At 44.7% G+C, this 12,431-nt stretch overlaps 1 protein-coding gene across 4 annotated transcripts; it reads left to right on the top strand.

Moving 5' to 3' along the window:
- The first annotated feature begins 783 nt into the window (after positions 1-783).
- On the top strand, positions 784-12,314 carry LOC111969412 (rho family-interacting cell polarization regulator 1). Of its 4 annotated transcripts, none has more exons than XM_023995552.2 (18): positions 784-1,067; positions 3,843-3,927; positions 4,245-4,365; positions 4,484-4,562; positions 4,736-4,759; positions 4,889-4,942; positions 5,158-5,307; positions 5,583-5,646; positions 5,814-5,857; positions 5,959-6,084; positions 6,360-6,508; positions 6,798-6,906; positions 7,395-7,508; positions 7,987-8,679; positions 8,754-8,947; positions 9,281-9,380; positions 9,471-9,612; positions 11,733-12,314. In XM_023995552.2, the coding sequence occupies exons 3-18, from the start codon at positions 4,274-4,276 to the stop codon at positions 11,798-11,800; spliced, it is 2,202 nt and encodes a 733-aa protein (XP_023851320.1). In that variant the 5' UTR covers positions 784-1,067; positions 3,843-3,927; positions 4,245-4,273; the 3' UTR covers positions 11,801-12,314. The 4 variants fall into 4 exon arrangements, with proteins under 4 accessions (XP_023851320.1, XP_023851319.1, XP_023851318.1 ...); XM_023995551.2 differs by having other exon boundaries at positions 786-1,047; positions 9,278-9,380; XM_023995550.2 differs by having other exon boundaries at positions 786-1,067; positions 9,278-9,380.
- Positions 12,315-12,431: the final 117 nt, after the last annotated feature.

Genomic DNA, 12,431 nt, shown 5'->3' with positions numbered 1-12,431 from the left:
AGGCTACCTCTTCAGTCTCTGTGCTGATATAGGTTAATTGTGTACATGCCTTTTATTTTCCTGCATAAGTAAATTCCTGATTATACCTCTACTGCCATTCATTCCAATTAGACTGGTTTGTATGTCTCTATGACCAATATAGCTGTGATGTTCACACCTTTCTGGAAATTTGAGGGTTTATGACATAGCCCTTCTAGTAATTTAATAGGATCTCTATGTAAACCACCATGTTGGTGTAAGAAAAAATCTGAGAAACAGTTCTATATTTATCACCACGTAAGAGGCCACATACTGTGTTGTCATGGAAACAGAACACACTTCGGCGTCCTAGTTTATGCTGTGGAAGAGTATATTAATCAGACCTGTTGAATAATTCAGTATAGGAGGAACTATACCCACGCTCAGAGAGACTGGCTGAACTCTCAACTCCTCCCTGCACAAAACGCTTACACAACTCAGATGTTCCCTGCACTTGAAGAAAAAGAGGTAGTGCCTTAATGCGCAGACACACATTAAGGCTATAGCATATTCACACATGGCCCATACAACCTTCTATTAAACATTGTGTTTCTGTGTGTGTGAGAAAGAAGGAAATAAATATGTCCTAGAAGCTGTTTCTATTGGCCCTAAGTGCAGATGAGTATGTGCGACGCTTGATGGCTCCAGAACGAACACTGCAAGCAAATCCTGAAACGTCGATGTTTATGGAGAACTTATTTTTACCTCCCCTTCCTATTCCCGAGATATAACGGGAAATTTATAGTAACAAACAGACGCGCTTTTTCCGTTTACCCCGACCGCCACACCCCTTACAAGGGGAGGGGTTTAAGCCCCGAGGCGTCGCCAGGAGAGGAGGGGGAGGGGGACGAGGAGATGGGAGAGAGTGACAGTGACAAAGTGAAAAATTTGTTGGGAGTCCGAGAGAATAGCAGGACAGCGCCCATGCTGAAATAGGATAGGCCTAACTTTTTATCCTCACATCGAAACATCGGACTCTCGTGCTCCAGTCGGAATAGCGGCGATTGAAACATCGGGTCCTATGGACATGTACGTAACAACAGCAACTTGTAAGAATAATTTCCCTTTCATTTTCTAATGGGGTGGGGGTTGCATCCATAGCGTAATTTACAGTTTACAGTGTTATTTTCGGCTTTCTCACACTCTTCCGCTATGTGGCAAAGTGACAATGTGAGCCAGTGCTCATAAGTAGATGTTCTGGTAGGCTACTAAACGTTTTTAACTATGCTTGGTTTTGTTCAAATTGAAAGAGTCATGTCATTTTCAAAACAAACAAAAAACATTCTACCGAGGGTTGGAAAATTTTGCCGGGATGGACGGAGATGTCATGCTGTGGTTATCACCCATATCGTGACCGACAATACATCCTACTTTAATTTTTTGGTGACACAGAGGTGAAAACATCCACAAACACTGGCTCATCCACAAACACTGAGTCCAGGATCTCGAGTTTACTGGGTGGCAAACTTTGAGGCCATGTTCCAACTCAGTGGAGCATCCTAAACGCTGCGTAAATGCGCTGTTTTGGAGTTGTTCGCCATGGCCTATGTCGTCCATGTATGTCTGTGTTTTTGACGATAATCCCGTAATCTCTAATCCAAAGTACTCCAAATGCTTTTTTTCACACCGCTGGTGTCTGTCAATCTGTCTATGCGTTTCTCTACATCTCTCCACATGGTGCTTCCTTTATAATCTGTGTTAAAGAGTTTATTCATGCAGGGGACCAGTCCCCATCACCCCTACCCAGAATGTAACTTTTGCCACCATTGTCAAAACAGACAGCATGTCCCTGCTTGTCCAGTGGAGAATGGTTTTGACAGAGCTCCACATACACAACAGTGCAAGGCCACTGTCTCACAGTGATGACCTCATGGTATCATTTAATTAATCTCTTCACTGACTACATTATTACTATAATCTGTAATTCGAACCCTTTTTAGGGAGATCGTTCACAAGAAGGCTAACAGTGTCTTGTAAATATTACAAAGTTACAGTGGAGTAAGACTTGCAGTAGGCTACAGCAGGATGGTCAAGAAATATTGGATGGTTTGCATAAGGTCCATAGAGTATGGCTTCGTGTGTTTGTGTGTGAGAGTGTGGCCTGCTGCTCATGCGCTGGCCTGCTGAGTGTGTGGGAACAGCTCTATGGAAACTCAGCCTCGTGGGGTAATTCTTACAATCTGTCCTTTGTGTGCGAGTCGCCTGTGTAGAGGATTAATAATAGCTAATGATCCAATCAGCTGCTCACTAACACTGGTGAAGAAAGGGGTACCACACAGAAAAACATAAACATCACAAATATAGATCTACTGCAGTCTACACCTGGATCAAGAGGTGGCACTGGCAGGGATTGAGTTTCGTGATGTGTGTGTTTGGAAGAAAATGTCTGAGATGAGGTGTATGTGGGGGGCTGCTCTGTTTTGTGTATGTCTATGTTAGTGAATGTGTTGGCTGGTAAAAAAAAGAATCCATAAAATGTAATAAAGACTGCCTTCATTTATCAGATTTGTTACCCAAACCACACCTCTATCCAAAACTAAACCTGACCTTGACTAACCCAAGCTAATCCTCTCAGCGTCCGGCTTGGATTAAGGATTAAACTGGACGCTTGGAATTCATCATGGTCTAAGGATTTCACAATCTTAGACCAGAAATCACTTGGACAGTTCCATGGTGATGGTTGAGGTTGCATGTGTACATTATATTATTGTACATTAAATAGGTTTCAAATTAAGATTATTTTAGTTTATCTGTCCATCCGTCCTTCTCTCCCTCTCTCTTTCTGACAGCCACTTACTCTCTCACAGAAACACCCAACCACAAAGATGCAGGGTGGAGTAAGGGTAACTAACACTGTTTGGGATAGCAATTGGTAGTAAGTGGTTTGAGTGTTCTGAGTGTTCTCAGCTCATTTACTGAACCTTTGTGTTAATTTAGGTTTGGCCTTCGCTATTAAGATCAAGTTTAGCCTTTAATCCTTTTGTGTTACTGTCTTATCATAGCTAAGACACTTACCCTGTGGGGTGGCTGTAATGCTTATTACACTCTGTTCTTGGAGAGGCTCTGTTCATGGTGACTGTACATGTGGCTGGTGTCTTGCTTGTTTAGACTGTTATTGGATTCTCTTTTCCAGAGTACTTCGACCAGAACATTTTGTAGTGTGTGTAATGCATATGGCACAGTGGACACACATGCAATCTAACAAATGCCTTGAATATATAAGCAGAAGGAAGAGTGGCAGTTTTACACTCTTTCACACACGCCTACTCATATGTGTACACTTGCACACACAGATGGTTTTATATTCCTGGCCCAAGCTCCTCTGTAGAATTTCCTGTGTAGTCAGCCATCAGACTTCCTGTATTCAGGATTGGATGCAGAGGAGGTGGGTTGGGGGGGGCGGGGTAATGGGGAACAGGAAAGGAAAGGAGAGAGGAAGCACAAGCACAGAGTGTTTGCTGGAGTCAGTGTTGGTTGTTGAGCTATGTACAATGCAGCCACATAGCATTGGACACGACACAGCAGACAAGCTCTTAGGGAAGGAGGGGAAGTAAGTGAGTGGGAGCTAGGCTATGGTCTGTTAAATGGCTCTCCTTCCTGATACGCATTTTGTCTTCTGCAATATCACTTATCTAGTCCTTTCTCATCAACGGTCATGATAACTTGTTCTCAACTAGCTTACCTGGTTAAATAAAGGTTAAATAAAAAAATGAAGGAAAGGATGCTTTTGAAAATAAGCCATGGAGTATGGTAGAGAGTAAGGGGAGAAAGAGAGTGTGTGTGTGCAACCTGTAATGTCTTCCCTCCTGTTCCTTTACATACAGGACGTGTCCTAGGATCTGTGGAAGCCACCCCACCGTGCTAAGTCCTCCCAGCATGCAGTAGGGGCAGTCCACCTTAACTCCACAGGTAAGACACGCACACATAGACAGACTCTCCACACCTGAATGCTGTAACACACTGACGGCTGGCACACAGACAAAAGCAAGTCCATCCTGCAGTGTCTGTGAACTGTGACCTTATCTTCCTCATTGAGCCAAATCTACTCATTGGCAGTCGTGTGTCTGGCTGCCTGTGTGTGTACTAGTCACTTATCCTCTTCACCCCCTGTGGAGTACGAAGCCACTACGAGCAAACACCATTTCATGTGTGTGTTATTGTCTCTCTCTTAATCTTCAGTACTCCACTATGTCTATTACAAAGCATCTTTCTCTCTCTGTGTTAAGTTCACAGCATTGCCCTCTAAAGAACCAGGATGTTTACAGGTTCTACCAAGAACCCAACCCCTAAAATACCTCAGCCTGAGCGGCTGGACGAGGTGTACTCTGCACTGAGGAGAGGCCTACAGTGAGTACACACGCACGCACGTACGACTGGCCTGGCTGTTGTAGCAGACAGGTCAACAGCGAGACAGGAAATGGTTCAAAGTGAAACAGGAAATGACATCACAATGCTGTGTTCTCAGGTCATTCCTGCAGGTCCACCAGCTGGAGCTGGACAGCCTGGGGCAGCAGATCAGAGAGAGCAAGAGAAATGGCCGTCTGGTGAGAACACACACCACCAATCACACCAGTACTAACCCATCATCACCACACTAGCCAATGCCACTCGCAACATCCGACTTAGGGGACGTTTAATTTCTCAGGACAGTCTGTTAGAGTAATACTGTGTGCAAGGTGATGTTAACTGTTATATGCCTCCCTTCCTCTCTCTGCAGGGGTCTCTGTATGAGTTGGATAAGGTGGGTTTCAATCACACCAGGGGAGATGACTGTATTAATTCACAACTCTATTCATAAACTAATGAATATGTACATTTTGGGGTGATTTAATTACTGAATAACTTGTCTTTGATCTTTGTGCTTTATCAGCAAGTGAAGGCCATAGAGAGATTTATGCGTCGGTTAGAGTTCCACCTCAGCAAGGTATGACTGAGTGTGTGTGTGCATCTGCAGTGCAGTAAGATACCTGTTAGCCATACATTTGTCATAGTGTTGTCATAATGTTGTAACTACGAGTAAACTCTGTTTTGTTATAGTGTAACCATCTCTAATACTTTTTGGTAGCAGATTAAGGAGCTTTACAGGTCTGCATCACCATAGTGTTTCTGCACAGCTGTAATGTTGCTGTAACGTTCCAGGTAGAGGAGCTGTACGATGCTTACTGTATGCAGCGGCGGCTGCGGGATGGGGCCAGCAAGATGGTGGCAGCCTTTAACTCTGCCACAGGGAGCAAGGAGGCACGGGAGAGCCTGAATGAGGCCAACAGGGGCTACAGGGAGTACACTGAGGTAGGGGGCAAGGGCTTATGGGTACACTGGGGAGACATGTTAGAGAACAAGGCTATTCACTCTTTCATAGAGCCTTTTAACGTTTAAAACAGCCGTTTACAGAATGGAAAGTAAGGTAAAGTAAGTCTTGAAATAAGTAACTTATCAGAAATAAGAGTTTGACCGCAATGTCATGTTGCTCTGACAACAAAGATCACAGATTATTATTGATATGAATGACTCATTCTCTCTCTCTCGCCTCTCTCTCTTGTGTGTCTCTCTCTTTCTCTCTGCAGCACATGTGTTCCCTGGAGAGTGAACTGGAGAACCAGATGGGAGAGTTTCACATCAAGATGAAAGGTGAGTCATTTTCTCACCCTCCACTTACCCCCTCTTCTCCCACCAATTTGTTCTGGCCCTCAATCCCATCTGTTCTTACCACCTCCTCGCTCTTTTTCTCTCTCATTCTAGTGTTCTCCCTGTGTGCATATGTTATGTGCTGTAACTGTGTGTCTCCTGTATTGCAGGTCTGGTTGGCTATGCACGGTTGTGTGCAGGAGACCAATATGAGGTGAGAATAACTGATGGACACACACTCACCTACACTGACACATACACACATACAGTATGCGCACACACATGAGGCACTGATGGTACCCTTGACCCCCCTAGGTCCTGATGCGTTATGGGCGTCAGCGCTGGCGGATGAAAGGTCGTGTGGAGGTCAGCAGTAAACAGGTGTGGGACAGTGAGGACAACGTCTTCCTGCCTCTCATCACAGAGCTCCTGTCAATCAAGGTGAGAAAGCCCTTTGGATGGAGCATAATAGTGTTTATGATCAAATCAGTATTTACTGTAATTAACTCTGGATAAACGTGTTTGTGTTTATAATAACATATAGATATTATAAACATGTTTATAATAACGATATGTTATTACTGTATTGCCATGTTATTATCACATTATTGTACACAAACAGCAAAAATACCCAAAACTTAACAATGGTCCTAAAAAACATCACTTGCCGCCACCATTCAACTGACTGTGGTTGTTTGTCCGTTATGGTTGCCAAGGTGACTGAGCTGAAGAGCTTGGCCAATCACGTGGTGGTTGGCAGCGTGTCCTGTGAGACACTCGACCTGTTCTGTCCGCTGCCTCAGACGGTTGCCGTGGATATCAACGACTTGGGGACAGTAAAACTGAACCTAGAGGTCAACTGGAGGTCAGTCTCACCTCAATCATCCCTCTTTACCACTTCATCCCCATCTCACCTCCCTCCACCTCAACCCCTGTTCCACCTTCATCTACCTCCCCATTCTATTGGTGATTGCCAAACCAGGCCATTTGTGAAGAGAAAGAGTACTGTTTGTGTTAAGACTGACTCATACGTTTGTCAGTAGTAATAACACACAATACAGCTGTTTCTATAATATACATCTCTAATGTAATTATATTGCCCTCTCTCACTTTCTCTCTCGCTCTCTCACACACTATCCTTCTCTCTCTCTCAGTCCGTTTGATAAAGATGACCAGACCTCGACCTCCAGTACGGTTTCCAAGCGCTTTTTGTCCAATCAGAGCCCTCCAGACACACCTTCCATGCGCGAGCAGGTGTTTTATGTGAGTCATACCTTGTCCTCCCTGCCTCTCTCCCCAGCTTTAACCTATGCTTAAGTCAGCAGTTCATAATTGTCTGGAAAACCTAAATATTGTATTGTTTTATTGTTGTTATTATAACGATTGATTACTACTTGCTATTATTAGTTTGTTCTGTTTCAGCTGCTCCCTGGCTGCTGTGTTTGTAGAGGTAGAAGTGGTGTGTGTGTGAGTGTATCAGTGAGCTGTGTAGGAGAGGAGTGTGTGAGCGTACAAGATCGGGTTGTGGACCGTGTGAGTGTATTGGTGAGCAATGTAAATGTAGGAGAGAAGTGTGTGAGGATAGGAGTGAGTTGTGTGAAGAGTGGAGATCTGGTTGTGGAGTGAATGAGGGTACCAGTGATATGTGTGAGACCAGAAATGAGTATGAATGTAGCTGTGGTTCTCTTAGCTGTTCAATAGTGGTTGAGTAGTAGTCCAATTTCTCCCTACTCTTCCTCGCTGCGCTGAAGAGCATTTCTCCTCGGAGCAGGGCCAGACTGGGCCAACGTTGGTCAACATTGGAAGTGTTCCGTGACACCTTGGCGGACAGGCTCTCTCCACCCAGCCGCGTCCACTCACAGTTGGTGTGTGGCTGCATACAGTTGAAGAAGTGTGGTTGTCTGTAGTTGAAATATGGTGGTCTGGTTAGTGTGTGGTGGTTTGTAGTCAAGTCATGATTTTCAGTGTTCTGTACTTGGTAAATGTGAACTAGCCAGTGAGTGAGCCTTGGTCCATGTAGTCTGATCATTGCAATTTAATGAAATGCAGTGTCATCTACGGAATTTGATTATTTTATTCTTCAGATATATTGAAAATCATGTTTCTATTTAAAGTGTACAGTTCTGGTATAATTGTTCTGTCATTAATGGTGTTTTAGCCAAGTTAAGTGTATGACAGCAACACCAGGTCATCAAAATAGGAATTTCAATTCTCCTTTCCAGATGGAAATAAATATATTTTTGTTTTCCATATTTTGTCAGATGGACTTGGCTATTATTGATGATATCTTTCTCTCTTCCTCTGCCCCCACCCCTTCCCTCTCTCATTTATCATTCTCTGTAGTCTCTATTGAGGAGACCAGGGGAGCTGGAGAATGGAACAGTCTGGTCAAACTCCTCTGAATCATCAGACGACTCTTCCAGCCCAGCCATGGGACACACACACAGGATGATGGCCACTCACAGCCTGCAGACCACACCCACTGTCCAGATCTCCTTCAACCCCCGCCAATCAAGCGTCTCTACCCCATCCCTCTCGTCCAATCATGAGGTAGGGGAGCCAGGCGCCACCAAGGGATTTGGCGAAACAGACTCTGTGAAGTGTACACTGCTGAATGGCCATTTGAAGTGTTCTCGATCCCTCAGCCATATCAGTGAGAGAGCCATAGACTGTGCTTCGACGAACAGGTTGTCTGACCAATCAGTTGAGTCCTCTGAAACGCCAGAGCCCCTACCCCGCTTGGACCTTGAAGTCTCCTGTATGGCTTCTCACTGCTCTAACCAAGACATGCATGAAGTCTTGGACTTGCCTGAATCTGGGGGCCCAGAGACATGTGTTTCAACCCCAGTGGATCAGGGTGATGCTCCTCCGGCCTCAACACTACAGGCTGAGAAGCCTAGGGCTGGAGTAGAGCCTCTTCCCACAGACTGTGTACTGGGAGAGGGACTGAGGGAGGAAAAGTCCTCCACGGAACACAATCACAGACTCCAATCTACCCAGCCACAAGAGCTAACACTACCAGAAGAGACAGTGACTGTGAGTGTATGTGACAGGTGTGTGGGTAGACATGTAATTGTGTGATGTGTGTACTAAGTCTCTTTCCTCCATAGGGTCGATCTCACAGTCGGTCCTCCAGCTTCACTCAGGAAGTTGAGACTGCCATGGAGAGCTTTGATTTTCTCAACTGCTCTGACCTTGATGATGAAGAAGAGGAGAAAGAACAAGAGGAAGAAGATGAACAGGAGAGGGATGAGAAGGAGAAGGGACAAGAGAAGGAAGACAAGACAAGAGACTCTGCTGATAGGTCAGCATTCTCTTCTCTTATGTATCAGGCTCTAACTGAACTCATCCTGCCATCTAGTGTTTGGAAAGCGGAAACACGTGAATTTAGTTGAGTCTGGATGGTGGATTTAGTTTGTATAATACTGGGTGAAGTTGCATAGTGCTGTTTTCTAATGCTGTACTCTCACACTTCTTTGAATGTGCCAAAATCCTTCATATCCATTTCATAAGACAGAACTGTTTGCTCAATATTTTGTATCACACAGAGTGAGTCAGAGTCTGTGTGTGAGTGTGTATGTCAGATTAAGTGTCAGATTGTGGTCTGTAATATTCTCCTTTTTGCGTTCCTCAGCAGTGATGAGTGTGAGGACGATGTTATAGAAATCATTGTCGAGGCCCCTGAAGGCTTCCGGAATGAGGACTGTCCTCCTCTAGATGCAGACTGCAGCTCTGAGGTAATGATCATGGGTTTATGCATGTATAAATAGTGCCTTAGATTTCAGTGTTCTAAACTGTAGACAAGTTTGCATGTAAAATGTACGTAGGAGGAGGAGAGTAGCGAGCAGCTGCAGGCCTCCAGTGAGACAAGGGACGAGCAGGAGGAAGAAAAGGAGAAGGAGAAAGTGGAAGACAAGAAGGAGGAGGAGCAGGTTACAGAGAAGGACATCCCTGCCAGGCAGGAACATGGTGAGAGGGGAGGGTCAAAACAGGGGAAACTGCTAACTTGAGTGATTTGAAGTGTGAGTGGTGTTGATCGAGATGTGTGTAATTTGTATATACAGTGCATTCGGAAAGTATTCAGACCCTTTCACTTTTTCCACATGTTACGTTACAGCCTTATTCTATTTTTTGGGGGGTACAAATTTATAAAAAATAAACAACTCATATTATATTTACATAAATATTCAGACCCTTTACTCAGTACTTTGTTGAAGCACCTTTGGCAGCGATTACAGCCTCGAGTTTTCTTGGGTATGACGCTACAAGTTAGATAAAGGTTGCCTGGTTAAATAAAAAGGAAAATAAAACAAGCTTGGCACACCTCTATTTGAGGAGTTTCTTCCATTTTTCTCTACAGATCCTCTCAAGCTCTGTCAGGCTCGGTGGGGAGCGTCGCTGTACAGCTATTTTCAGTTCTCACCAGAGATGTTCAATCTGGTTCAAGTCCAGGCTCTGGCTGGGCCACTCAAGGACATTCAGAGACTTGTTTCCGAAGCCACTCCTGCGTTGCCTTGGCTGTGTGCATAGGGTATATGTTCTGTTGGAAGGTGAACCTTCGCCCCAGTCTGAGGTCCTGAGCAGGTTTTCATCAAGGATCTCTCTCTGTACTTTGCTCCATTCATCTTTCCCTCAATCTTTTTTTTCTTTTTAAATTAGTAATTTTTTTTTAGCCCCTTTTCTCCCCAATTGTCGTGGTATCCAATCGCTAGTAATTACTATCTTGTCTCATCGCTACAACTCCCGTACGGGCTCGGGAGAGACGAAGGTCGAAAGCCATGCGTCCTCCGAAGCACAACCCAACCAAGCCGCACTGCTTCTTAACACAGCGCGCCTCCAACCCGGAAGCCAGCCGCACCAATGTGTCGGAGGAAACACCGTGCACCTGGCCCCCTCGGTTAGCGCGCACTGCGCCCGGCCCGCCACAGGAGTCGCTGGAGCGCGATGAGACAAGGATATCCCTACCGGCCAAACCCTCCCTAACCCGGACGACGCTAGGCCAATTGTGCGTCGCCCCACGGACCTCCCGGTCGCGGCCGGAGACTGAGACTCTGGTGGCGCAGCTAGCACTACGGTGCAGTGCCCTAGACCACTGCGCCACCCGGGAGGCCCTTCTTTCCCTCAATCCTGACTAGTCTCCCATTTGCTGCTGCTGAAAAACATCCCCACAGCATGATGCTGCCACCACCATGCTTGACCATAGGGATGGTGCCAGGTTTCCTACAGACTTGACGCTTGGCATTCAGGCCGAAGAGTCTAATCTTGGTTTCATCAGACCATAGAATCTTGTTTCTCATGGTCAGTGTCCTTTAGGTGCCTTTTGGCAAACTACAAGCGGGTTGTCATGTGCCTTTTACTGTAGAGTGGCTTCCGTCTGGCCACTCTACCATAAGGCCTGATTGGTGGAGTGCTGCAGAGATGGTTGTCCTTCTGGAAGTTTCTCCCATCTCCACAGAGGAACTCTGGAGCTCTGTCAAAGTAACCATCGGGTTCTTGGTCATCTCCCTGACCAAGGCCATTCCCCCCCGATTGCACAGTTTGGCCAGCTCTAGGAAGAGTCTTGGTGGTTCCAAACTTTTTCCATTTAAGAATGATGGCCACTGTGTTCTTGGGGACCTTCAATGCTGCGGACAATTCCTTCGACCTCTTGGCTTGGGTTTTGCTGTGACATGCACTGTAAACTGTGGGACCTTATATAGACCGGTGTGTGCCTTTCCAAATCATGTCCAATCAATTGAATTTACCATAGGGGGACTCCAATCAAGTTGTAGAAACATCAAGGATGATCAATGGAAACAGGATGCACCTGAGCTTAATTTCGAGTCTCGTAGCAAAGGGTCTGAACTTAGGTAAATAAGTTATTTCTGTTTTTTTATTTTTAATAAATTAGCAAAAAATTCTAAAAACCTGTTTTTGCTTTGTCATTATGAGGTATGGTGTAGATTGAGTGGAAAAAATATTTCATCAATTTTAGAATAAGACTGTAATGTAACAAAATGTGGAAAAAGTCAAGGTGTCTGAAAACTTTCTGAATGCACTGTATTGATTGTGGAGTTGTCATTGGTGAGTTGTATTTATGCTTCATGCAGGTGATGAGGCATCCTGTGATGAGGAACCCTGCTCCACCCCCAGCAGTATGGCCACCACTGTCCTTTAACATAATGGAGATGCCACTTCCTCAGACCATTATCAGATGCCATCCTAATCCCACCACTCTCCTAAGAGATCCTTACCATTTCACCACTAACAGATCAAAGAGACCTGCTCCTCTTCTAGATCAGACAAGCGATTTCGGCCATGTGGGTGGAGATTGCGCAAATGAACAGAAATATATTTGCTTCCCTCTCTCCACTCGTGAATGAAAACATTAATGACTATTGTTGTCCACTCATCCAAAGGCCACACGTACGCACACAGTCACCTTACAGTGAAGATAGACATCTTTAGTCTAATGGAGTCTCTTCAATCAGAAAGTGCCTTAAGTTAGAGAAAGGGGGATTGTCAGTTAACAAATACATGAAGAAAATGAACTTTTATTACGAACCAGAGAAGAATATGAATGAGTATACAGAGTTTTGATACATTGTTTATTTTTAGGATGACTTACAGATTGTGCACAATAAAATATACAATTATTTACTGTTTCATATAAATAAATAATGTTGAGCAAATATGTTGCCGGCTCTCAATTTTTTTAACTTTATTATAAAAAATCTGTTGGTAAATCTACTGCATTGGATGGTATTTCTATGAGTGTACTTTCAGTGTGCTTTAAAATCAATGTTTGA

The sequence above is a fragment of the Salvelinus sp. IW2-2015 genome, linkage group LG10 (genome assembly GCF_002910315.2).
Source record: "Salvelinus sp. IW2-2015 linkage group LG10, ASM291031v2, whole genome shotgun sequence".
Lineage (NCBI taxonomy): Eukaryota > Metazoa > Chordata > Actinopteri > Salmoniformes > Salmonidae > Salvelinus > Salvelinus sp. IW2-2015.
Note: the sequence above shows the minus strand (reverse complement) of the source record. Positions and strands in the feature narration are given on the sequence as shown.

What these genes read in the sequence shown, in the direction of transcription:
- LOC111969412 (XM_023995551.2), top strand. Translation starts at nt 4,274, where the DNA reads ATGTTTACAGGTTCTACCAAGAACCCAACCCCTAAAATACCTCAGCCT. An exon ending in GCTACAGGGAGTACACTGAG is followed by an intron (nt 5,308 to 5,582) that starts GTAGGGGGCAAG and finishes TTCTCTCTGCAG; the next exon opens with CACATGTGTTCCCTGGAGAG. An exon ending in ATGCAGACTGCAGCTCTGAG is followed by an intron (nt 9,381 to 9,470) that starts GTAATGATCATG and finishes AAATGTACGTAG; the next exon opens with GAGGAGGAGAGTAGCGAGCA.